The following is a 27,576-nucleotide window of genomic DNA, read 5'->3' as shown; positions in this document are numbered from 1 at the left end:
GCCACGCACCACCATCACCCCGACCCCCTTCTACAGCTAGAACACCCTGCAAACATCCGTCCCTTACACTACACCCCTCTTAAGCTCTGCTTCTTGGTACTTAAGTCGTTAAACCTAAACCTGCTGATAAGGCATTGTTTTTATATTTGGATAATTATAGAAACATTTTGTTTTGTCCTAGTCATGGACGCGGTGGACTTGGTTCTAATTCTATAGGACTGGTTCACTAACGCTTTCCATCCCTTCTGCTGTTCACTGCCTCATCTCATCCTCCTACATTTAATTTAACATATATGCAACAGTCTATTCACAGGAGCTACATGATTATTTATATACCTTGATTGCTGTAAACACGTCATACATGTGTTGCGATATATATATATATAGTTTTCTAATATAGACGATACAGATGGATGGTATGGTGATGTGACGCTGGGTGTAGGCTGCACTGTTTTCAATTTAATGGGATGATGTGGTCCCATGGTTAAATTGTTCTGGTTTCCTCTGCTCATTACTGATGAGATAATCCCATGTTCTGATCCCATTAAGACTCCCGTCCCACAAGCGCCTGGTGACGTCACTTGCTCGGTCGTCATGCCTGCATTATTGAATTCATAATGGTGCAATTATCATACGTAATTATAGTGGCAGTGCATTCATTGTTTTTCTTCCCAGCCCAAGCTTGGCATAGGAAAAGACTCGCCTTTCAAAAGGAGGGCAATGTATTTTTTTAGCCAAGAGAATACACAGGGCACTCATGATACAACACGTCGATTTTTTGCATGCCGATAGGATAAGTATATGTACCGTAAGTGTTGTGATTCTGTACAAATGGTGATACAATATTTAGATTTTATTATTCTTTTATTTTTTTAATCTTGTGTGGTTTAATGCTGGGGTTTGGGTTTAAATTTGAATGTAACCGAATGGAATGAAGTTGATGCGAATACAATAGCCGAACACAATACAGCGGCCTCTTTAGGGCGGCGGCACTAGGCTATCCTGGAGAATTAAATTGGTGCTTATGGCTTACATTTCTTTTCTTCTTCAGGTTACTTTAGTCTTGGGTTGTTGTTTCTGTTTCAAAAAATACATAAAAATAAGTCACAGAGCTGTCTGGTTTGCTCTGGCCCACGCGATCGATACCTGCGATTAATCTGACCCTCACAGAACACGATTGGAGTCTGTGGAGGCTGGGGTAGGCATCAATCTGTCCATGCCAGGGCATACTTGCAGAGCAAAAAACAAAACATGGTCTTGTTGTGTTTTTTGCCAAGGGAGTCGGCAGTAAGCAAAGAAATGCTTAATAACATAAATGTTGTCACACCATTTATTGTCGAAGAGTCGAGATCAATATGTTTGGCTTGCCCACCTGTTCAGCCTTGGCCCCAATTTATATAATTTGTGTACACACACACACACACACACACAAACACACACACACACACACACACACACACACACACACACACACACACACACACACACACACACACACACACACACACACACACACACACACACACACACACACACACACCAGAGCGCTGCAATGCGACCATTTTGCCGGCATATGTAAGTAAATATTTTGTTGTACGACCTTGAATTTAGACTTTTGGAGTACATGTGCCATAAAGTTATGCCAGGAGTTGGAAGCTGTTGATGCACCGGCTCAACAGAAATCAAAGCACAAGTTCCAGGAACTGTATTTCACCCCGAGAGTGGCTAATGAATGATAGCGCCGGCTTTTTTGCAACTGATGAGAATCATCAAGGCTGTGATTTTTTCACTTGCATTGTAACATGGATATGATTCCCACTTATATGTTCCTGTTATGTCCAACAAATGGGTTCAGAATCGAAACAGGACTGCAGGACACGATATAAAGCTTATAACATACTTGTACACCCAGCATCAGCGGAAGCTGCTGATGCATTTCTCCCGTTCCACCTGGTCAGTCCGGGTTAAAACCTGAACCCGGAGCGCACTTCAAACCAACCGGTTTGTTCACAACATTACAGTACTGTAACATACTTTTGCTTGTTTCCAAGCTTCGAAAGCTCCTGGGAAAACAGATATAGTTGCGATTTGAGTTTCTGTCTAAAATCTGTTTAAGAACATCTATTGTTTATTTGTCAGTTACATACAAATGGCAGCAGCCCAATAGAAAAACCTCATTGTAAGAGTCAAACGATCGCCTTATTTATCCCTCAATCTTGACTTGACTTTTGACTATTTTATTTAGTTGTGCCCCTACTGTTGTAGCCTGATATCGCCAGATCAATTCGCAAATGAGTACAAGGCTGCAACCTTGCAGTTCATTATTGATTTCAAAGGGGCATTATCAACAGGCACAGACCCAAATCCCCCTTGACGCAATTGGATAGACCTCCAACCAATCAGAGCAACAAATCGTGTGACACATCAGCGACAGCCATCTTGGTTGTGTATGAAAAGTGCTGCTCTGTTCAGCCATCGTATTAAACTGCTCCATAGTAGATATATAGTTGTGATTGTGCCGATTGTGGTCAGATCTGCGGGAAATCTGAGTGAACGGCAGAGGGGCTAGACGCACAATAAAACATGAGCTTGCAGATTAGTTTGGTTCCCAGTACTTTTATTGGCCTGTGGCCCTAAAAATACAGAGCAAAGTGCTTGCATGGTTAAAAGTCCATAGATCCCGGACATCCACCAACCTCCCCCCCTACCTTCTGGACCTTCTGTTGACTCTTCCCAGAAGGAGAGTGGTGTTGTTTGTGGCTATTCCTGTCAGGGAGGGGTCACCCGTACACACTGACCAACTGATGTTTGTTTTCCCCCTGGGGTCGGCTTCCTCTCGAGGATCGCCGTGGTAACTACGTCACTGTAACCAACGCTCCACTTGATTCAGGGAAGAGATGGGAGCACAGATGGGGTTGGAGGTAGGGGTGGTGGCGGAGCTGGGGGAGGGTCTGTGTTTTTTTTCTTTTATCTGATCTCTGTCATCACTTGTGCGTCATTCTGATGTAAAAGAGTGGGCGTGTCCCGCTCTCCTCCACCCCGTCTACCTCTTTCTCTCCCTCCCCCCCTCACTCGCTCTCTCCCTCTCACTTGCTCTCTTCCTCTCCCCCTCTCACTCGCTCTCTTCCTCTTTCTCCCTCGCTCTCTTCCTCTTTCTCTCTCGCTCTCTACCTTTTCTCGCTCGCTCTCTACCTTTCTCTCTCGCTCTCTACCTCTACCTTTCTCTCTCTCTCGCTCTCTACCTCTCTCGCTCTCTACCTCGTCCTCTTTCTCTCTCTCGCTCTCTACCGCTCTCTTTGCTCTCTACCTCACTCTCTAACTCTCGCTCTCCACCTCAATCTTTCGTAACTTCCGTCTATCTTCTCTCCTTGTCTCTCTGTCTCTCCCTCTGTCGGTCTGTTTCTCACTCTCGCTCACCTCGACCTCTTAAACTCTATCCTTTTTTTCTGGTTTCTATTTAAAACGTCCGTCTCCTATCCCGCACCCCACCCCGACCCAGAATCCTTCATATGAATGAACACAAAGTATCCATTCTGCGTCCCAGTCAACCAGGGCGGTAAACATTTCTCCAAGTAGAGCAATACCGGGATGCCGTACAGCCTTCTCGAACAAAACACGTCTCAAGTTGTACGGCGTCTTCTGCTCTATTCTCGTCTGTTTGTGTAGTGTCTCGCCTCTAGCAGTTTACAAGGTGAGAACACTGTGTTTGAAAAGCAATACATGTCTGAAAGTGACCTTCTCTGCAGTCGTAGTAGGCCCAGCATTCCGTCGAATCACAACGTATTTACCACTCCCACGCCAACGCCGGCTTACCGCTTTTAATGAGCCACACATCTGAGAGGGAGAGAGCGAGACAGGGCAAACCGGCAGTGTTTGGTGTACGATTTACGCGTTGAACATGCGTTCCGTTGAATAATGGGATGACCCTGATTGGCGTCTGAGGCGGCTGTGTTAGGCTTCAATCTATCCAAGCCAAGTGATACTCTGAGAGCAGTTGCGAAACATGACAAACCGTCTGCAGCCTTAACCTGTCGGCGTCCCTGAGCAAGACATTCTGATCCCCTAACAACTCCGTAATGTCATGCGTCTAGAATAATCAGGCACTTTGGAAATGATGTTTTAATAAAAACATCAGCTTTGCATGTAAGCTCTGTTTCTACGTCATCTACTAATATAAATGTTAAAAGCTTAAAGCTAAGCAAACTGTGAATTTGAAACAAAGGATGGTCGCTATGTTCAGTCACCTACCAGATATCTTGGTTCTGAACGCTAGGTGGGTGGGGGGAACTGAATGCGGTACTGTGCATTTAGTTCCCCCCACCCACCTAGCGTTCAAAACCAAGATAGAATAAAGATGGGCGCTTGTTAAGATCGGCCCATTCAATGATCTTTGTGATGCCCGAGCAGCAGAGAGTCGGTTGGCAGTTGATCTAAGGAGTCAACAGAAGACAGTTTGAACTCCCACTCACTGGTCAGTGTAATCTGAAATCAATGAGCAGGGGCAGGTGAGGTGGAGGGGTGGGTTACGTTGGCATATCGGTCTGTTGGCTCTCTCTCTCTCCGTTGCTTGGTCTCTTTCCCCCCGCCCTCCTTTTTTATTCCCTTGTGCTTTCAGTCACTACTTGGTCTCTTAGTCTTTTGATGGTCTCTCTCCTACGCTCTGCTGCTTTCTGAATGTAGATTCCTGTCCTCACTCGACCCGTGTTCTCAGGTCAACAGATGTGCCTGACTCCTAGAGAAGAAATTTCTTGCCGTTAAGATTGGGGAACATAAATATTTTGAATTGAGTGTGAGAACGATCTTAAGAGCAAAGACGATATATATTTGAGATGGTGTGATGCTTTCAAATTGCAAAGTGAATCCAAATATGAAATGATGCACGATCCAAACGAAAAAGGGACCAAAACATATGAAAATTACAAGGAAAATATAAATATCTTGAAAAATGAGTGGAAATGTATTCTGATTGAAATGGATATACGTGCGTCATGGCGGGGATCAGGGTGTCCACCGTAGCAGTGGTAGAGCAATTGTAGGGCCTTTGGCAAAGAAAGTCTGTTTATTAGACCTATCTTGTAATGCGGAGAGTTGCTCTGTGACTCAGCCTGTGATGCAATAGTCCTGGTCCTGGGCAGACTGACCTGGCTAGGCCATACCGTGTTCACCAGCCCCGAACAGGATGACAACACGGACCACCTTGGATCTCTTCAAAGCCCTGGGTCACTGTGGTCTAATGATCACAGAAATACTTAGTACTTACTGGATTTGGTCCCTTACCACAGTCTTTTCCGATTATTATTAACCAAGTACCGTGACATTGACTTACGTGCCGTGCTGCCGGTTGGAAATCACAGATTCCCCTGCAACCTTATGGCTGGGAGCCAAACCCGCTAGCCACTTTAGCAGTCACGTCGTACTGACCAGGCTGCAGTCGATTTATCCATTTCGCACCAAGATGACACTATATATTCAGTTCACGTCAGTATGAATGAGCATGGGACCTGCCACGGCTGGACTGGATGATGAAGAGGAGTCTGATGATAAAGTCACACTAGCCCCTCAAAATAGCTTTTCAACAGAATTAAATTTACTGGAGGCGATGGCTCTGTCAATCACTCAAACCTCATTTATGTTGCACATTTAATAAAACAGATGCAGCCAAATATGCTGAACAACAGAAGGAGCTCTTGTGTTATGAATATGTTTAGAGATTGGAAAAAGGATGGCATCATAATAAGCATATCGTCAACACATTCTTTGGCCAAAACATTCAATAAATAGGTTTGTTCAAGTAACAATCATAGAAAACTCCAAACTTTTCATTGAAATAAAGAGAGCACCCCTCTTTAATATTTACAAACCAACCTACCCATACAATACACTGCTTTGTTAATAACAACAAAAAGAACAATGTATTTCCTTGACCCTACTTCCCACCCATTATAGTCCTCTCCCTAGGGGTTGGCCAGCGAAATTGCTTTTCCTATGAACCCCATGGTCTATAGCAGGTGTTCCCAACCCATGGCCCGTGACCTTTTAATTAGATCCGAGATTTCTCACAACCCCAGCTCCCGCCATTGTTATGGCGGGAGTTACTTCCCGACTTCGTCTAATCCCACTCATCACATGCCTGTAACGTCAATGTTACACTGACGTAGTGGATGGTCATTTGATTGTGGCTGATGATCATTTTGCCCTTTGTGTACAACAAACCATTTCAATCAAAAACATACCATCCAGTATCAAAGGCTTATCTAGTCAATACGCTTAGTCTAGTCAGTGAGTCTTTTAACTTATAGTGCATTAATAAAGACACATCAGATACCAAAAGTAAAAATAGATGAATGGATCATTCTGAAACGAATCAACTTCCAGTCTGAGTCAACGTGGGCTGCAAGGCTCCCATGGTTGCCAGTATGATGAGGTGTACCTAAGGCCGACACCTCTCGGCCAAAAGGAAGGGGCTAGGAATTGGACGTGTAGCCTGAGAGGTATAGCATTGTGTTGGGAGAGCAATGCGGAGGCTGGGTGTTGGCCGCGGGCCACCACCGTCCCACAGGACAGCCCCTTGTGTCTCAAACGGCCAAGCCGGGGGCTCGACGGGACAGACCGGGTCAGTCACCGTGCGTCTGCGTGCGTCTGTGTCTCTGTGTTGCCCACAACATGAACAGCCAGTCCTTTACAGTGCAACGACTGGGAGGGTAGTGTGAGTCGGGTCTACTGCTGCTCTCTTCGCGTGCCATGTGGACATTGGCTCGGCCGAGCAGAGGGACGAAGAATGTGTGAATCTGTGAGCGTCTTGGCACCGGACGCTCTCTCTTTCTATCTCTTCTTCTGCTCACTCGGTTCTTATATTGCCCTCCCTTGTGCGCTCTCTTCCTCCCCATTATTCTCTAATCCTTTCGCCACTCTCCCCGTCTATCTTTCTCCCTTTCCTTCACTCATCCCCTGCTCTCTTCTCCTCTATCCGCCCCTCTGGTTGTCTTATCGTCTCCTTCCCAGTCCTCTTCGTGTCTCACTCTCTCGTTCTCGTTCTGGCTCGGGTTCCCAGGCTTTCTGCTGAGCTGGCTCCTCTTTTCTCTGAGCCTTGGCTTCTCATTGGCCACCAGTACTCTGTTGTTGTGGTTCTCTCTGTTGTTCCTCAGCACTTTTCTCTAGTTCTCTCTCTATCCTGCGCGCACACTCTCTATCTCCGCTCGTGCCAAGACTGTACGAGAGCAAATGCTGTCGTGGATTCAGTCAGTCGTTACTTAAAGGAGGACTGTCACGCACAGCCGGTTTCTAATATAAGAGAGTACTCTTGTGAAACAAGACTCTGCAACGTCCGCTCTGTGTTCGCAAAAAAGGACTGAAAATTTGGACCATTGACCATTTCTTTTAATCCGGTCCTACTTTTTCCAAATGGCGAGTGTGACATTACCCTTTAACCAAACGGAAGTAGAGTGTGGAGACTGTGTTCTTCCTCCTCCCTATTGCAAATAAGACAGCTCCCAGTCACCTGAAATCCCCATGTCGTTTGTTATGGATTGTAGTTGTAAATGCACTATGGCCTTGTGTGACATGGCAGAATGGATTTTAATATTGCCAAAATCCTTGTCATGTAGTTCTGTTTAAGACCTTCACATTCCCCATGAATGCGGTTTGAGAGTTGCATTTGAAGAACCCTGAACAGGTGTGGGTGGTTAGTTGTTAGCTGTAGGGTTTTAAGTAGCGAATTCATAATGCACATCAACAGACAAGGAACTTCCAGGGTCCACAAAGTAAAAGTCCTAACAAGTGATTTGACTCAACCAGCTGCACTTACTAATTAGTACAATTAACCAACACTTAAGCTAATGTAGACCAATGCAGTTCAGGTAATATGATTTGCCTCCAGTGTTTGCTCATGATTCTTTCATGTGTGTGTGCATTTTTTGTATTCATCATGCATCATAGGTGTTTGGCAGTTGAAACAATGTATTCTACTCTCTTCTGTTCTCAGGTCCTGCTCAGGTTCCCATGATGTCCCCTAATGGTTCAGTGCCTCCAATCTATGTGCCTCCTGGATATGTTTCACAGGTAAGTCCTAGTCATGGATGGGCCACCGTCTTCAGTAACCATACCTCCATGTTTTCATGGCTCATATTATGCACATTACGGTCTCAGGACTATATATAGAGAGGCAGATATTGTTCAAGTAATGAATTTCCCTTGGCAAGGGAATTGGTTTGCAGCCAGGTTCATATATAGGTAGAGATTTGTCCGCAGATTATGTAAACCAATGTTAAGCATCTTAAAAATATATATTTTTTTTACATATTTCGAATTTACTGATATTCATGGGGACATGTGTTCCTGACTTTTGTCTGGCTGTTGATGGACTGCTTTCTAAATTTTGGCTGTTGGGCCGACTGTTGATTGACTTCTGTCTGACTTTTGGTCTGATTGTTACTGTTAACCTACTATTGGCTTACTGTTGACCAACAGTTGTCCAACTTTTGCTCCGACTGTTGACCGGCTGTTCATTTACCGGCTTTTTTTTCCCTCTCGCACCCAACCAGATCATCGAGGAGAACGGGGTGCGTCGGGTTCTGGTGTTGCCCCAGCAACCAGAGTTCCACCCCGGGGGCCACTCTCCCCTGCATCACCCCCCGCCTCCGCCGCATGCCCACCTGCCTGCCTTCATCCCCCACCCCGCCATGATGCCCCCTCCGCCCTACCTCCACACGGGCATGGCCGCAGGAGTGGGGGACATGGGCTCCCAGTACGTCTCCCAGTATCACCCAGCACACATCTACTCAGAGCAGGGTGAGTCCCGTGCAACACTGCAGGGGCGGTTGTGTTTTGCGCCTTATCGGACAGGCCATTAAGGAAAGGCAGGGAAGTGCGGCAGTGGCTCAGGAGGTACAGCGGGTTGACTGGTAACCGGAAGGTTGCTAATACAATCCCCGGCTCCTCCTAGTGCCGAGGTGTCCCTGAGTAACACGCCTGACCCTGACTGCTCCTGACGAGCTGGCTGTCGCCCTGCATGGTTGACTCCGCCGTCGGTGTCTGTGAATATGTGAATGAATGGTTGTAATTCGCTTTGGATTAAAGCGTCCCCTAAAATGTAAAATGGAGTGAGTTGAGGGCAGTATTTGAACAAGTAGCAGGATAAACAGTGGGTATGTAAGGTGCTCTTGTTTTGGGCTGCTCTGGGACCAGCGTCTCAGGCCTTGACCTTATCTGTGATGTGTGTATGCTGACCTGGTTTGTGTTGTTGGTGTGTGTCTTCTCATGGTCCGCCCCTCCGTCTCCTCCCTCAGTCTCCACAGATTCCCACCCCCAACACGGGCGTCCACAGTTTGTCCACCGGGACGACCGGATGAGCAAAACCTACGAGCGCCTGCAGAAGAAGCTGAAGGAGCGACAGGGTGGAGGAGGAGGTGGGGGAGGAGGTGGTGGACCGTTGAAGGACAGCCCTCCGTCCTCTCCGCAGAAGAGCCGCGGCAGCACCCCCACCGCGGCTGATGTCCATAACGGAGTAGGGGGCAAGGGACTGGAGTTTGACGCTGGGCTGGCCAGCGCCGGAGCTGGAGCCAACGGTCTGGGTGGGCGAGGCATGAACAACCAATCAGAAGGTACGAAATCAAAAATTGTAATGCTTTAATGGCCATATAAGGAGATGGATATACAGGACGTTTACGTGATTTAGGCCATGGGCAAGTTCTATTTAATGCCATCAATTAACTTAACATCAAGCAGGAGCAGTTGACCGTCAACGAACAATGTGTATTAATTGCAGAATTTCAGTAATTCAGTACACCAAGTTATATACAAACCCACAACGGTGTAAAAAATTTACTTTTATCAGCAGCCAGTAAAGTGATATTGGAATAATATACATTCAATAGAGTTTTGAGGTCTTGTGGTTAGGTCGGAGTTTGAACCCCATGTCCACAGCCTACCCTGTAGGTGTCCTTGTGCAAGATGCCCTAAACCCTACTTAGTCCTTAAAGAAGTGTATCTAAAATAATCAGTTTGGTTGTTGTCTTGGTGATTAAAAAGTGTCCGCTTTATGTACTAATAGTGCAAACACCAGACAGTTCAACGGACTAAGCTGGCACAATGCCCGAGTGTTTGAAAGGGATGGTTTGTCCTGTGTCCCCAAATAGCCAAGCACTAAAGGCAGTAACCTCGGGGACAAAAGTGATCACAGAAGCAGCTGAACACTGCTGTGGTTGGGCTGTCACCTCCGTTCCTCTGCAGGGCCAGTCAGTAGACACAGCAGCTGAACACTGCTGTGGTTGGGCTGTCACCTCCGTTCCTCTGCAGGGCCAGTCTACTGACCGGCTGTTCAATCCCGAGCCGAAAGCCCCTCTGAGTAGTTTGCCTCTCGAGAACTACAGCTAGTTCTGTGAGCATTAGGGCAGGGGGGGGACCAGAATATCACTTTGCGGTATAACCAGCTGCATTGTGGAGGATGTTTATTCTTGGATATAGAAAATGTCACCTGAAAACTTCACTGGTGAAGAATAATACCCGCGGATACGTGCACATCGTTGTTTTTAAATAGGTCCCATCCATACATTTATAGATGATGTGGAGCTATTTCCGCCAGAGACTCTTCATGACTCATCCGCATCAGGGTGAGCCGGGCTGCCTCCAGCTATTATAAACGTGGCTGTAGGGGAGAGTCGCACGGAGCCAGAGCAAGATTCTGAAACAAATAACACAGCTTATCTCCTTGCCCATTTTCTTTACCTTTTTCAGAAGTGTTGCATTCATACACCTGCAGCTAACTAATGCCAGAAGCTGTTCTAAATCTAAGTTTGTAGAAAGCCTTTCACGTACCAATAGCTGATGGATGACCAATGCATTTTTAAAAACTGACACTGAAATAATCGTTCTCAAAGCTTACCTTTGGCATCTAAAGTCGTGCAAATAAGTCAAGGATGACAAAAGTGACTTGGATTCTCTTGTTATGGGGTTATGCAGTCGGAATAATTCATGCAGAAAAGAGGTTTGGCGAGGAGGTCAGAGCAAAATGACGGGATTGCAGAGAAAGATTTACAAAGGCATACTTCGCCAAACTCTCTCTATGGTAATTCTTGCACCTGCCAACATTTCCCGCTGATGACAGCAATGCCAACAATGTGTGAAAAAAAAACTAAAAATGGTCTAATTTATTTTAGCTTATTTCCCAGTCTCCAAGGAGACCCCAATGGTCTTAACTAATCGAGTTCAGTAACCAAAACATAACCGCATTGAGTATAAACAAGTTTGCGAAGAAATTCTTCAGTCTCGGACCGAATAAAAGTTGATTATTTAGAAGTATTCTGGCCACTTTAGATTTGTGCTTGCTGCTGTCGTCCGTGTGATATCAAACTTAAAATTGCTGTTTGTGTTTCCTTTAGAACTGGAGCAAGAGGTCAAGGCCCTGCAGACTCTGTTGAGCACCATCAGCAAACCAGTGGTTTGTACCGTCCTATTTCTGGTTGTATGAATGTTGCTCTCTCCTCTCTCTACCACTTTTATTCTCTCTTACTCACTAGTGCTCTTTCTGGCTTTTGGCCTCTCGCTTTCTCATGTGTGCCCTGCACTTCCTTTTTTCTCTGGGGAAGGGGAAATATTATGAAAACAACACTTTTTCTGGGATTTGGGGTGTTGTTTTGGGTCTCTGGTGTTCCCACACGCATACAAACTTCGAAAAAAGTCTGTACATGATTTTATGAGTGAGATATGCATTTCTGAAAGTACCCCGCGTACAGTTACCAAACGAGCGTGTCAGTTTCGGCGCCCCCTCCTACGTAGGAAGGGGGCACAGTTGAATATTACCTCCCACTTCCCCACTCCCCTCCAATCAGAGCATAGCTAAGATTTTGTGGACCAGCGGACGAGCAGCTCCGGCGGGGGGAGCTCGGCGGCAGCCCAGCAGCTCAGCTCCTGGAGTACAATCCCTTTCTCTGCCGGACTTCCGCCGAGCTCCCCCCGCCGGAGCTGCCGCCGAAGCGGCAGATCGGCAGCTCAGCTCCCAGAGTACAATCCCTTTCTCCTCCATGTCGCGGTTCATGGACTTCAGAGAGTCAAGGCCAACGTTCCTTTCCCCCAATTCTTCTCAACCATGGCTGAGATATCCCCCACTACGAGTCTTACTTGTTGTGGAAGTGCCAGAGACGTCAGACGCAGTCTTTATGATTCATAATATCGTCCAAGGCGCACATAGCTTTTGGCCGTGATATTACATATAATATTATATAAATACCCATATATAATAATATTATTATTATATTACAGTATATTATATAGATAAAGAGCTCCAGGAGTCTGTAAACGGCAACAATCTCTTCTCCTCCATGCTGTGGTTCAGTCTGACAGCTCATTGGTCAATGGGCAGCAGCTCATTTGCATTACACCAGAAACATTCTGAAGCATTCTGAAGGGACTGATTCATAGGGGAGTAGCGGTAGGTTAGATATTTTTTTCCTAAAAGCTATTTCCAGCAAACAGCTTCAAAAACATTTTTTCTGGAACTCAAATACTATGTTTACTTGTTCGGAAAACACCATAATATGTCTCCTTTAAGTGTTGCGAAGCAACCAGCATGTTTTCACCTAAACCCACATTACGGACTCTTTTATTTTTTTGAACTCGGGGCGTCCAGTATGCTCCAGCTCAAATGTGAGGCGCCATGGCAGAGTAAGGTGAGGCTCTCAGCAATTCTTTGTGTTTTGCAAGCAAAATAAGTGGTTCCTATTACTAACCATTATAAAATAGCTTTCCCAAGCTGTTGAATCACATTTAGCGTGATCAGGCCTACTGAGTACATACAGAGGAATCAAAATTGCGTTTATCTCCGACCCACGGTGCAATAAAATTTGGTAAAATAAGAAAGGTAATATTTACAATAAATAAAGTCTAAATAGTGCAAAAACAAAGTGGTGCATGTAAAATTAAATAAGAAAAGTAAATAAATTGAAATGTGCAACATGAGGAACATTATTTACAATATGTGCAATATGCAGGAACATGAGTAATCAAAAGTGTACATTTTAAGGCCATTGCGATGTTCTTTCTTCTCTACTCTTCTCTCAAACTCCCTCTCATTCTCTCGAGCTCTCGCCTCATCCCTTTACCCCTTTCTCTTTGTCATTCCATCCCTCCCTCTTTGTGCGCATGTGATGTGTTTAGTAATAGTTATGCATTGAGAACAGCGATGGTTTTTAAGTATGCATTGATAGTGACAGTTCTTCATTCTTCCCACAGTGATAACCTTACCGCACCATTAGCTCCCTTCGAGCTCGGCTCCTTTGTAGCGTCTTCTAAAACCCCCCAGCATTATGAGTTGTGATCCTCACGGTGTCGTATCTTTCCTAAAGCGTCCCGATGCGCCACTGTCGGAGCCATTGAACATCTCATTACTGTGTGTGATGAATTCCCGCCAACTGCTGCTCAGTGTAATCAAACCAGCAGGCGTGGTGTCCACATGCTCCATACCATGGTGGTTTTATCGACTCTGGTGTGCCATTGGACGCTATCCACAGCATGTGATCATGTCGCATTAGGACCCTGGTGCTGGAGAACCTTAGACATCCCTGGTTCTCATCGCTGGTCTGCTTCGGGCTCTGCTGGGATCGTGTCCCGGGAGGCACCGCCACGTTTTGATATCAGTCCAAATATGGAATGTCTGTATTTGTCCCATACTGTTATGTATGCCAAACAACACTGTGGATGATGTCCTGGGGACATTTTTTTTATTGATATTGACCGATTGGAACCGTGTCGTCCAAAAAGGTCAGGTTGAAGGGGGGGAATCTAATGATCAACTCCTCATGTTAACAAGAGATAAGTTGGTTGATCCATTATTTGGGTTGACAGATGAGTAATTCAATTTTAATAGCTGACTAATAAGCATCCATTACCATGCTTTTGCTGGACACCTGCTGCTCTGGGTTTCACAAATGCAAATCCTTGGTTGCTTTTCTCAGTTTCATACTTTAGAATTCCATCCTCAACAGGGGTTTATGCCAGCTGCTTTTAAAGATTTATAAAGCAAGAAATTCCGGTAACTTGTGATGAGCATTTGCCAATATTCATGATGCACATGCTAAATGATTAATGCATGAATTTATGACTCAAATCCATTTTATTTGCACAACCCTTTATCACAGTTACGGCCACAACAGGCTTCTCAGTCCACATTTGATTAGCCCCTTAATAATCAATAGATTATGTGATTAATTAATATTGAAAAGAACCATTAGTTGGAGCCTTGAACAACTATAACCCACTCCTTGTTTAACATTTAGAGCAATCAGGATAATCAGGAATTACAAACGTATAATCCTGTCATTCGCACTGTGTGATACAGTATGGCTCAAAACTTAACGGCAGGAGAGCAAAGCACCAACCATGAGATCGCTGTGACGGCCCCCAGGGTTTGGGAAATAAACCACACACATGATGTCCTTCACCTTAAAGACGGGATGCGTCACGCAGCTCTGAGCTGCTGTTGCTGCTGCTGCTGAAAGGCAGCGAGAACCGGTCCCTGAGAAAGGTGATGGGCAGCATCGATGGAGCGGCTCTGATTACACAGAGGGACTCTGCTTCAAAGAGGCAAACACTGAGAAGAGGCTCTGTCTCACCGACCGCTCCGCAGGGGCGGGGCGGGGGAGGGGGAGATAAGGCGGGCGCAGACGTACACGCTGCAGAGCGCCTCGATCTGTTCACCGGGACTATGAAGCTACGCTCCATTTTGATTGAATGGCTTGATTGTTCTTGGCCTCACTTGTAAATGTCTTGGGATTAAAGCGTCTGGTAATTGACTACATTTATATGTCAGGTAAATGTTACCCTCACAAGCACGGTGAACAGGCCCCATGTTCTAGTGCAAGTTCGATTCGTTTATTTTTGTAGATCTCAATTTAAACAGGCCAGAGTTTCATTAAAGTGCTCCGGTATTGGTAGATGCCAGACTTCAGTGGAGGATATAAGATTCGGGCCTCGCATGTCATGCTTCAGGCTGAATGCATGAGGATGCTTTTATTGCAGGAAAAACAGAATGGAGTGGAATATACATTATATTGATTGAAAACTCTGTTGGTTGATCTAAATGTCAGCAAGAGAACACCCTGTGGTTTATAGACTTTGGTTTGATATCTTGGGCACCTCGAGCCATTTAACCAAACAGTTTTTGCAATGAAATATGGCTTATGCTTGCAGCATCCCCTACCTTCATCCAGTCCCTCTCAGTCTGACTAATAACATGTACCCCCATGGCCCCAAGTGCCCCAAGTACCCCTTCATCCTTACCATACCACAAATACTTTCCTCTGAACTGATTAACTTAATTAATGTAATTATCGTTGTGTTGTAGGATTCTATTTCTTATATAAATTTCATCAGCAGCGGTAATTTTTATCATGATTCTATAAAATAGCTAAATTATTTTTTTTTGGTTTTCATTTTTCCCTCTGAAACCTGCTCATATAATCCTAGGATACGGTTGTGCCCCCGGTTGGTTCCGTGGTCTGTGGTGCTGACCCCAGTGTTTTTCAATGTTCAATGTTAACCCCAGGTGACAGACATCCAGGCCAGGGGGGCGGTGCTGAGCTGGAGCGCCCCTACCAGGACACCTGATAGCCAGGAAGGAGGTGTGGAGGAGGTGCCAAGCCTTCCAGAGCCAATCAACTACGAGGTGTCCATTTCGTTCAGTGGCAAAGACGGGAAGTACAACACTACCTACAGGTGAGTGGGAACAGAGACACGGGGTCAATGGGAGTTCAACTTTTAAACTGGGGAGATAAGGGATAGTGTAGTGGCTAGGTACTGTGTTTGATCCCTTATGTCCATTATCTACCTGTAGGTATCCTTACGCCTACCCGCTCCTTACCTGTATCTGATTGCACTGTATGGCGCTTTTGATAAAAGTGACTGGTACTAAATGACTAAATCCCAAACAAATTTTAAGAGGATAGATATTAGGCATCTTAAGCTCAATTAAGAGGTGCAGGAAATTAGCTCACTTGGGTAGCCAAAATGGAAGAGAGATGGATTTACATTCTGAACTGTATCTAATGATGTTTTATCTTCTCCTCAATTTTGTTTTTGATTCAGTGGTGAAGAACTAAGTGCAACTTTAGAGGACCTCCGACCAGCAACAGACTACTATGTCAGGTAGGTGTCTTCACTCCAGGATTACATTTGTTTTAGTTATAATTTTTGCTTTAAACCATATCATCTTTATTCAGGGTGTTATTTTAACAATAAAACAAATGCATAACTAAAATGTATTTGAAACTTATTCCATATAATCATCTTCTAGTTTGGTATCTGATCCAAACTGATAAATATAAAAATGCTAATGCTACATTTTAATGTATGCGATTGTTAAATTGCTAAAATAACCCCTAAACAAAGTTGGACAAAGTTGGATAAAGATTATAGTTTAAGGTGACAGCTCAATCACGGAACGGCTCCAGAGGGGAGCTCCTGTCTAACCTCTCCCCCCCCCCAGGGTCCAGGCTGTGTGTAAGTGTGTCCACGGTGGCCCCTCAGAGTCGGTCGCCTTCACCACACTCACCTGTGAGCCAGAGCCCCCCAACGCCCCCAGGAAGGCCAGCGGGACCAAGAGTGCTCTCGTCCTTCAGTGGAAGGTAGTCTATTCATGCTAAATGTCTATAGCGGTAGCTCTGTACGTCATCCTTCTGTCTATATATGGTCTGTCTATAGGGGTAGCTCTGTATATCATCCTTCTGTCTATAGAGGTAGCTCTGTATGTCATCCTTCTGTCTATATATGGTCTTTCTATAAGGGTAGCTCTGTATGTCATCCTTCTGTCTATAGAGGTAGCTCTGTACGTCATCCTTCTGTCTATATATGGTCTGTCTATAAGTGTAGCTCTGTATATCATCCTTCTGTCTATAGAGGAAGCTCTGTATGTCATCCTTCTTTCTCTATATCGTCTGTATATAGGGGAAGCTCTGTATGTCATCCTTCTGTCTATATATCGTCTGTCTATAGAGCTAGATCTATACCTCATCTTTCTTTATATATATAGTCTGTCTATAGAGGTAGCTCTTTACGTCATCCTTCTGTCTGTCTATAGGTAGCTCTGTACGTCATCCTTCTGTCTATATAGCTGTCTGTCTATAGCAGTAGCTCTATAAACGTCATTCATCCTTCTATACATCTTCGTATATGTGTCTGTCTATAGAGATATCTCTGTATATAAGTCATCCATCTTTCTATTCATCTTTCCTTCTGTCGGTCTACATCTCATATGAACATCCATCTGTCTTTCTATTTTTAGCTGTGAATAGTAATAATATATAATTGAGATGAATACAAAGTATAGTGATTGTCTGTATCACGGCTCTCCAGACACAAGTAAACATATGCTACAGTAATCCTTGGCCGAGAAATGTGTGAAAGGCATAAATCACTACTGTGTTTACATCTACCTTCCCTTACATTAACAAACCAGGCCAGGCTAAATAATGATGTCACAATATGGGGGAGGGGCTGATGCATATTTAGCTTGAGTTATTTCTGCTACAACAACAAACTGAGTCATCGGCTGGAACATAGCGAAGCAATGTCTGACGTGGCTATTTTCGTCTCGTCCAACATTATTAATGGCTCTCTTCACACACTAACTTGGTGCGTGAATGCTTCAAATTAACACAACTCATGCAATAAATGCATCAAAGCTGGGTTTACAAAAACATTGTGACACCCTTGACAAAGAAATTACTATTCTGCAGTCTAGGCCTGTTTTTGTCTTTTAGTAAGTCAAAACGCTCAAGGTTAGAGGCAGGCTAGTTGAAGGGTGTTGAGCTGAAGTTCCCAGACTGTTTGAGGATAAAATAAGGGAGAGACCTTCAGCAAGGCACTTAACCTCCAGAGACTTCGTCAAAGTTGCATAACTGCCAGGTAAAGGCTTGGTCCAATAATGTCCCCATCTCTCGTTGTTGTCATAGCGAGCAGTGATTGATTGGCAGTTTAATTTAGAATTACAAAAGAGAAAACTAATACCGTTTAGTGTAAAATCTGGTTTTGATTTACACAAATTAAAACATCCATCAATTTTATTCAGTAAAACAAAATGACGCACAACAGCTTTATTTGCAAACTATCACAGACAAAATCAGAAAGAAAAACACAAACTAATCGGTACATTTTGGGCCACAATATTGAATGTTACTTTTCAGCCAGTTCACTTTCCAATCACATTTGTTTGTTCACAGGCGCCATGTGACAACGGTTCCAAAATCCAGAACTACATTCTCCAGTGGGATGAGGTAATGTTAATTTCAACTTGAATCAATGAGTCTTAATTATTTAACATTTAGTGTGTTTCCTATCAGTTTTCCTATGTAAACAAGGGGCCACGTATCGACACATATCATACCTTTTTGTTAAGGTTCAAATATTTGACTTTAGAGTTTGGGTTCGGTGCCAGATTCTTATCAACATACATCAATTCATAAATTCATATAGATTCAGGTTCTGTGATAATCGTAATTGCCTCTTTTCCTTGAAATTAGATACGATTTATGTGACCCCTTTTATTTATCTGCAGGAAAATTCAGGCGTCACAGCAGCCGAGAGAATTATAGTTAACACAAATGTAAATGAGGAAGGCTTTTGAGGCTGTTGTGCTGCTTGCTCCACAGGGTAAAGACACAGGCGTGTACGAACAGTGCTACTACGGGCTCCAGAAGCAGTACCGCGTCACCAAGCTCTCTCCCGCCTCTCGATACTCATTCCGCCTCGCCGCCAAGAACGACATGGGCACCAGGTAGGCGACAATGACCAATCACCGCTCCAGGCTACAGCCAATACCCTCTGTCCGACCAATCACAGCTCAGGGCTTTGGCGAAAGCCCCTGTCTGTCTCACCAGTGACATCTCATGTCCTTGCAGTGCATTCAGATCTCATTGCCTCCCTGATCTATTCTCTCACTACATTATCTATGATGCTCATTGCCTCCAGTTTATCTAACCCTCTCTCTCTGTCCTTGGTGTACAGGGTCTCTCTCTTTGCCACCCACACCTCTCTTTCTCTTTGTCTGTATTTTTCTTTCTCTCCCTTCCTCCCTCCCTCCCTCACCCACCTCCTCGGTCTATCCCTCTCTCTCTCGCCCTTCCTCTCGGTCTCTCTCGCTCTTCCTCTCGCTTTCGCTCTCTCTCTATCAATTGAAATTCAAAATAGTGTTTTTGGCGTAAAAAGATTTACATTGCCAAAGCAGCCATGGAATAAATACTAAGTAGTAGAATATAAAAATACCATTCTTCCTTGGTAAGTTTATTAACATACATTACAATCAATTAATGTCAAATACTAAGCATTCTCTCTTCTCTCGGCGCCCCCGTCCCTCTCCCAGTGAGTACAGCGAGGTGGTGGACCTGTTCACCTCCTGCAGTGTGCCCTGCCCCCCCCTGCCCCCCGAGCTGGTGAAGGCGGGGGTCACATGGCTCTGCCTGCAGTGGCAGCGGCCCAGTACCTCCCCCAAGGAGGACGACGTCTCCTACGTCCTGGAGATGGAGGAGGAGGGCTCGGTAAGACCCCCGCAGACCCCCAGAGGCTATCCTAGGGCCCCGTGGCTGGTGGGATGGCGGTCTACTTCCCTGATAATCCAAGGAGACCGCCACTGAGCATCCAAGATGCCCTGACCCTACCTGCTCATTTAATGCTTGTATTGGAAACAAAATACAAATATATACCTTTTGGGTACGAGTGTCTGGTAAAGGGTTAAGGTGTTTGTGTCCATCCGTCTCCGTCCAAAGAAATGATAATTGCTTTATTGTCATGAAATTCCACAGTGACAATGATATACCCAAGCTACTAAAATCGGAAAGAATTATTAATGAATAACCATGAACAAACCAAAGACAGTCTTCCAGCGTAAATCAGGTATATTTTTCCCACCTGTTGGCCAAAAATGTAGCTTAGCATCAGTTACATTTTCTACACCTTGTTGCATATCCGTGCGTCAGTCTGTCTGTGTGTGGCTGTTTCTAGCTGTATTTTCATGTCTTTCTACATTCAGCAACTTGTAGTTTCTTTCAGTGCATTGGAAACACTCCCGTCAAATGAGACTTTAAATGTCTGGTGTCTGGTTATGACTCCCCAGGGCTATGGCTTCCAGCCCAGCTATGACGGAGAGGACCTGTCCTGCACCGTCAAGAACCTGCATCGCAGCACCAACTACAAGTTCAGGGTGAGTGCTTCCTCTGGGCTGACCAGCGAGTGCTGGTGTAAGCGCTTCCTTCGGTGTGTGTGTGTGTGTGTGTGTGTGTGTGTGTGTGTGTGTGTGTGTGTGTGTGTGGGTGTGTCAAGCCTAGCTAAGTAATCTGCAGTCTTAATTAAGGCTTTGGCCTGGCTGTGTTCTGGGTGGGTGGTGGAGGGGTGGTGGTGCTGGAGCGACCCAGTGACTCATCCTCTTGGCTGGGTTGGCAGCAGGGCTTCGGTGGGAGGGGGGCTCCAGGGTGGAAGGTAATGCAGCACGCCTCTTACGCTTCCTAGTCAGGGGAAGAGAGGAATTATTCATAATTTGCACTTTGCGTCTGAATGTTTTTTCTGAATGGATTCACATATTTTGATGTGGGTGCCTGGAAGCTATGCCATGACACATGCACTGCACAGGAAGAGATGGGTAATGAGCGTTTGACTCCCAGCCTCTATCCCAAATGTCTGCAATCTCTGTAAGCATCCTGGCACAAAACGCACTAACCTTTACCTTGCTCATTCATGCATCTGAAATGCACTGTAAGTCGCATTGAATATAAGCGTCCGCTAGATGACTTGATAGTCGTACATAGTGGTACTAAATGGTCAACTGTCATCGGCAGCCAACTGTTGAATATCCTAGGCTGTATTTCAGCAACAATAGCTTTCCATAAAGTTTAATTAAATGACTATTATACATTATGTGTAATTGTGGATTACGTTTATTTCGCAACCGAGCAGGGACAGCAGGTGCTGCAGCATTAATTAGGTGAGTGCTGCATGCAGCGCTCAACTATTGTTCTTCATAAGTTTTATTCTTTCTTTCTTTCTTTCTTATTCTCCTATCTCCATCCTCAATTTTTCACCTAGATTCCATTCAAATTTTAAAATATTCAGAATAGCTTGGAATCGCGCTATTCTTTTCAGATTTTTTAAATATTTTATACTTTTTAAGATATTCTACTTCAAAAATATCATCTTTTTTTTAACATGGGAGTCTGGTACCGACTGGTACTTCAAACTGTTTAAGACGTAACTAAATCAATTTTCAACCGTTTATCTTCGTTCAAACCATTTAACAAATCTACACACTTGTATCTTCAATAATATCCAAACGGAATTTTGATATAATTTAAACTTTCCTCAGAATCACAGTTTTAGTTTCAAACCGTCATATTCTACAGTTGGTCCCATTGAAGCCATCTGCCCATTCTGACACTAAAATGACTAAGACATCGTAACTCAGTCAAATTTCAAACGTTTACCATCATTCAAACCATTAAACAAATCTACACATTTGCATCTTCAATAATATCCAAACGAATTTCGATATAATTTAAACTTTATTCAGAATCACAGTTTTAGTTTCATACCGGCTTTGTTTTCAGTTGGTCAAATTGATTTACGTTGACGCTGGAGTGTGACGACGTTCAGCAGTGTTGCCAGATTGGGCGGTTTTTCTTGCTGGATTGGGCTACTTTTTTAGGACTTTCAGGCAGTGTTGCCAGATTGGGCTGTTTTTCCCCCACTCTATTGAGCTACTTTTAATCACGCACCGGCTCGCTATTCTCTGAAAGACACACACACACACACACACACACACACACACACACACACACACACACACACACACACACACACACACACACACACACACACACACACACACACACACACACACACACACACACACACACACCGGCAGGGCAGGGCAATACATTTGACCTTTTACATTTCTGCATTTTTAGCAATCCTTTACGCTTTTCATTCAGTCACTTTATTTGTTTCCAACCATTTACTTTTTCTTAAATGGTGTGCTTATTGTTAACTCCATTTCGACTTTTGAACTTTTGTTCAAATCCCTTCACTTCATTTAAGCCGTTTAATGTTTCTTTATGTCTTAATCTATGTGGCTTTATTAAAAAATATTTTCAACCTCACTTTGTACTACAGCACTCACCGCATTTTCTGCAGGAAATGCATTTTCTAGTTTCAAGTTGCAGTCGATAATTTCAGAGTAAAGGCATCAGGTTATCCCCCTGCGTTTCTTTGCAGTCTGTTATTTGCTGTGTGTAAATGAAAGAGGTAACCAAGTCTGACAGTCAGGTTGTGTGGGAGCTTCCATGGCAATCGATCTCCCCACCACTGTCAAGGTTGTTAGGTTTTACAATATGATAAATCCTTCGTAATGATGACACAGGAATGCAGTTGAATGATCCTGTTGGAGTCCAGTATATTCCCTCCGAGAGACTAAGTAGTAGAGTGCGGTGTGGACTCTCATCAAAAAACACGGCAATGTCTCACTTGTCTGATTATGTCTAGTGGTTTGGTTTCAGATGTATTCTTGCTTTATGACCACTATCACACAACCAGTCAGATCACGGATGGGAACGTGTAAGTGTGACTCTTGCTCTCACGCTCCTGCCAGCTCAATTTACTTCTCTAAATTTCTCTCCCATTTTGTCTCTCGCTCTCTCTTTCCCTAATTGTCTCTGCCTCTCTACTTTCCCCTTTCTGTCCATTTCTATCTTCTGCAGTGCTTTACCTTTAAGGGGACAATAGCCTTACTGCTGCAGTTCTCTGGAGTCATCGTTTGTTAAATATTAATGTAACAATAAAGTGTTTTTTCAGTATCTTACTGCAGTAGTAAAACTCGAATCAAATGTATGTCCCTGTAGATCCCATTTCAGCACACATCTTTACATATTTGCTTAAACCTTGACTTGCACAGTGTAAATACAGTGAATGTTCTGCCAGTTTTGTCGGAGGCAAAGTAAACACAGCTGTATTCAGAGTACACACTACAGTACACACTAAAGTACACAGTACAATCTTCATTGCTGTCACATTACACATGCTACACTCACACAGCAGTACACACCTCACTAAAGTACCATAAGCCTCCAAAGAACTGCATTGTGCCTCGGCTAAATATTTCATTGCTTTAGTTTTCGGTTAGCTCTAGTCGTTCTGTTAGCTCTAGTGCTTCTCTTAGAGCTAGTGGTCAGTAAACTCAAGTGATTCAGTAAGCTCTCGTGGCTCAGTTATCTCTCGTGGTTCAGTTAGCTTTCGTGGTTCAGTTAGCTTTCGTGGTTCAGTTAGCTCTGGTGGTTGAGTTAGCTCTCGTGGTTCAGTTAGCTCTCGTGGCTCAGTTAGCTCTCGTGGCTTAGTTAGCTCTCGTGGTTCAGTTAGCTCTCATGGTTCGGTCAGCCTTGTGGTCCAGTTAGCTCTCGTTGTTCAGTTAGCTCTGCTTGTTCAGTTAGCTCTCGTGGTTCAGTTAGCTCCCGTGGTTCGGTCAGCCTTGTGGTTCAGTTTGCTCTCGTGGTTCAGTATGAGTAGTGTAATACTGGGTATTTGTAAGAATGAGTTGTAAATGTTAGTGTAAACGTACTGTATTCTTGTGTATTTTTCATCTGATAGGGTTGGGCATTGTCTGGTTCTACAGGTCCAGTGTGTGAGCTTATACTGGTTTAACTGAATGCAAACCGGCTGTACTGGCAAACTTCATTATGAAGACCTGGTATACTAAAGTCGCAATTTCAATGTCACATTTCAACTGGCTCAAAACAACCTGGACATATCTGTTGTCAATGCTTATCGATAGGGATTTCATAAATGTTATCAATAAATCATATCCTAGAACTGATCTGTTCACCAAAATCCTACAAAGGACAAAAAAAACCATTCTAACTAGTAATTACAACAGACGCCATGGCAAACAAAGCAAAAGTGGATGGATTTGTGAAATGGAGGAGCCCAGCTCTCGCTGTAATATGTATAGTCCATTTTCAGGCCATCTCCATGACTTTGTCCATAGTTTTGTAGTAGTTCAGGTTGCCAGAAACAAACATGTTTAAAAGCTTACATAGCTATCACAGCATTGCTACTGTCTGCCATGCTGGTTTACACTAAAGTCATGATTTTAAGTTCAAGATCTAAATTGCGAGTTTCGGTTTTGAGAATCAGGTCTGGGTTGTTGGCAAATGATTTGGTTGATGTGTGGTGTACTGGGTTGGCAAAATCGTTGTGTTAAGGTGGCGAAACACAGGGCCGAAAATCTGCGTCGGTGAGACTTGAGAATTCGGTGACACGAGTCTCTTTGGTGTGTAGGGTGAAATCGGCCACGTCGGCGTTCTTTCCAGCCGATTCAACATGTGTAATCGGCCACTAGAGTCGTTCAGTCTTTTACCATTCTGATTGGTGGAGGGCTAGCAGCTTGACTAGCGAATAAGTGAAGCCCGGAAATGAGGATGGTAAACATACCAGACAAACATAAACTATAAATGTTAAATAAAAATAAATATAAAACTATAAAACGACAAACTAAATTTGGATATGCCCCTTGTTCTGCTCGCCGTTGTATCCACAGCTTCACACACTTAGTGCGTCTAATCTTTCTCCTTATTTTTCGCTTACGACTTACTTCTTCCAAAATAAAAAGCGCAAGAACTGATAAGGCCAGTATCTTTGTATCAACATCATCCATCGTTTGACAACAGTGACTGGTGATGACAGCGTGCTCTGTGTTTTGGTCTAGAGAGAGGACCTGGTATTTCCGGTTTTCGTTTTTTTTGGACCACAGTACAGATTAGTGCCGCCTGTTGTTTTGGAGACATTACATCTGAAGCGCAGAACATACGGCGTTGGCTGTAATCAAGTAGGTGTGTACTTCCCATTTGGGTTAATCAAGTCGGCCAGATTAATAGCACAACTTCATTTACCGACGCGAAACGGGCCCGGTGTGTCGCCGCCTTAACAACCACTGAAATACCTAAAGTTACATTTATCGTCATCTATCCTTTGTTTGTAGGTTCTATTCTAAATTCAGGATTTAGTCTAGTGTGTGACGGGCACGCAGAACTCATGTTTAACTGTTTAACTGCCTTTTGGAAGCGCGCCATCTTGTGCTGAAGCTCAATATCCTGGTGCGATTTGGCGTCTGACTAATTATCAAACCTGTTTGAAAAATCTTACACTGCCCAACCCTAATGAGAGATATGTATTCAGGAACAGATCCTGCTCTCTGGGATGCAAATGTCATTCAGGGCACCCGTCATCTATTGGCTGGTGTCGCTGTGTATCCGGGGGCAACGTATGGATGACACATTCTATTGGATATGTCTATTTGCGATGGGTAATTATATGGAGAGAGGGTCTCTCGGATCCCTTCATTACCCTCCATGTCGGTGTTCAGTCAGAGTTTGTTATCTATGACCTTTATGTTCACCGTCCCCCCCACCACATACGCACACACACCCACCACACATCTACACCGACACACCCACAGAAGCATAGAATTACCCGTACATATGCATACACAGATCCACACACACGTAAACAGACTTGCACATAGATATTTGTATACTCACACACACACACACACACATGTCACGTACACATACACACCAACACACAACTACAAATATCACACAAACACACATTAACATGCTCACACACGCAGACATGCAAACGCACTTTCACACATCCACACAGTAGTCTAGATACTAATTGACTCTCTCTGCCTCTGATTCATTCACACTCTTACTTGCACACAGACACAAACACACACCTTCTCTATTACACACACCCAAACCCACACGCTCTTTGCCTCATCTACACACACACTCCCTGCCCGTCAAGCCGAAGCAAGCAGTGGCCGACCATTCCAGACCACTCAGACCCAGTGGTATATTTCTGACAGATGGTTGTTCCTCTGTCTGCCTGCAGGTGGCAGCATACAACACGGAGGGGAAGAGCAACCCTAGTCACGTGGCAGAGTTCACCACCAGTCCAGACCGGCCCGGCTGCCCCTGCAGACCCCTCATCAGGGGCCGTGTGCTACCCAACAGCTTCAAGATGGCCTGGGGTAAGCCTGGTTCCCGACCCAGCCCTAAGCTGCACTCAGAGTTCATAATGGTTGTGTTCTGTTCACTGCGTACACTTGCTTTTAATGAGTACCCCTGCTAGCTGACACAAGGTAGTTGGTGTATTTCTGTTGTATACCCTGTGTGTGAATATGAAAATATTTTTATTCAACAGAACCTCCCAAAGACAACGGTGGATCAGAAGTCACTAAATACGTGGTTGAGCGGTCCGAGGGTTTGAGCGGTACGTTTCCAGAACCACATCTATCCCATATCCCATCGTTAGTCACTATCCAACCCCTACCAGTGTCTAAATGCAATGTCTAAAACCTACCTGTCTCTATTAGGGGTGCAAACGTATTAACATGAAGCTAATTAGAAATAAAAAGAAAGAAGAATTGTATTTTTTTGCCATTTTTCTGATAATATGTTTATGTAATTTTGGCAACGTTTTGAAGCAGGATATATCATTACGTGTTCAAAAGCAAAGTCATGCATTGTTGTTGAGAGGCTATATACAATAGGTTAGTTCGCCAACGTTTAGCAGCCAGCCAGGCTAGGTGGAGTTATATATTTCACAAGCTTTGGAATAAGGGCTGTTGCCAGGAAGGTCCTGACATCAAAAGTGAAAGTGAAATGTATAGCAGCATAGCGCTGCTGGGGTGGTGGATTAGAAAAAGCAATCATATATCAATAGCATTTTATTCAGTTTGAAAGTTCTTTGTTGTAAGTCAACAGATATTGGATCAACAGATATATACCAGTATGGCTAGTATCCAAGTGTGGCTAGCGGTGTTTACCTGCCCGGGGGACTCCAAAAAAACTCATACAAAAGGACTACTCTAGTACTCGTTTTGGACCTTGTGTTTGTCTGTACATTTTTGGTGCTAGCATCCCGAGTCTGTATCCACTGTCCAACTCGACCTGCCCCTTTCTAACCCTCACCTGTCTCAGTTTTAACTGTTGACCCCCTCCCTGTCTCAGTATTGTCCAACCCCTGCCTGGTGCTGTATTCCCTGTCTTACCCCTACTTGTCCCTTAATGACCTAGCTCAGTATGAACTGTCTAACCCCTACCTGGCCCTGTATTCCCTGTCTTACCCCTACCTGTTCCTTAATGACCTAGCTCAGTATGAACTGTCCAACCCCTGCCTGGTGCTGTATTCCCTGTCTTACCCCTACTTGTCCCTTAATGACCTAGCTCAGTATGAACTGTCTAACCCCTACCTGGTGCTGTATTCCCTGTCTTACCCCTACTTGTCCCTTAATGACCTAGCTCAGTATGAACTGTCTAACCCCTACCTGGTGCTGTATTCCCTGTCTTACCCCTACTTGCCCCTTAATGACCTAGCTCAGTATGAACTGTCTAACCCCTACCTGGTGCTGTATTCCCTGTCTTACCCCTACTTGTCCCTTAATGACCTAGCTCAGTATGAACTGTCTAACCCCTACCTGGTGCTGTATTCCCTGTCTTACCCCTACTTGCCCCTTAATGACCTAGCTCAGTATGAACTGTCCAACCC

At 44.4% G+C, this 27,576-nt stretch overlaps 1 protein-coding gene across 1 annotated transcript in view; it reads left to right on the top strand.

The window, feature by feature from the left end:
• fndc3a (fibronectin type III domain containing 3A) overlaps nt 1–27,576 on the top strand; it is a 66,764-nt gene that overhangs the window by 29,071 nt on the left and 10,117 nt on the right. Inside the window, exons 4-16 of the mRNA XM_079732109.1 lie at nt 7,982–8,058; nt 8,541–8,787; nt 9,285–9,599; nt 11,376–11,434; nt 15,536–15,705; nt 16,075–16,134; nt 16,475–16,613; nt 18,207–18,260; nt 18,636–18,760; nt 19,346–19,520; nt 20,096–20,182; nt 25,918–26,056; nt 26,230–26,298. Of these exons, the coding sequence (XP_079588235.1) occupies nt 7,982–8,058; nt 8,541–8,787; nt 9,285–9,599; nt 11,376–11,434; nt 15,536–15,705; nt 16,075–16,134; nt 16,475–16,613; nt 18,207–18,260; nt 18,636–18,760; nt 19,346–19,520; nt 20,096–20,182; nt 25,918–26,056; nt 26,230–26,298 (1,716 nt within the window). The remainder of the gene's footprint in view (nt 1–7,981; nt 8,059–8,540; nt 8,788–9,284; nt 9,600–11,375; nt 11,435–15,535; nt 15,706–16,074; nt 16,135–16,474; nt 16,614–18,206; nt 18,261–18,635; nt 18,761–19,345; nt 19,521–20,095; nt 20,183–25,917; nt 26,057–26,229; nt 26,299–27,576) is intronic.

The sequence above is a fragment of the Pollachius pollachius genome (assembly GCF_949987615.1).
Source record: "Pollachius pollachius genome assembly, chromosome: 3".
In the NCBI taxonomy this organism is placed as follows: domain Eukaryota; kingdom Metazoa; phylum Chordata; class Actinopteri; order Gadiformes; family Gadidae; genus Pollachius; species Pollachius pollachius.
This window is presented reverse-complemented; position numbering and strand designations above follow the sequence as displayed.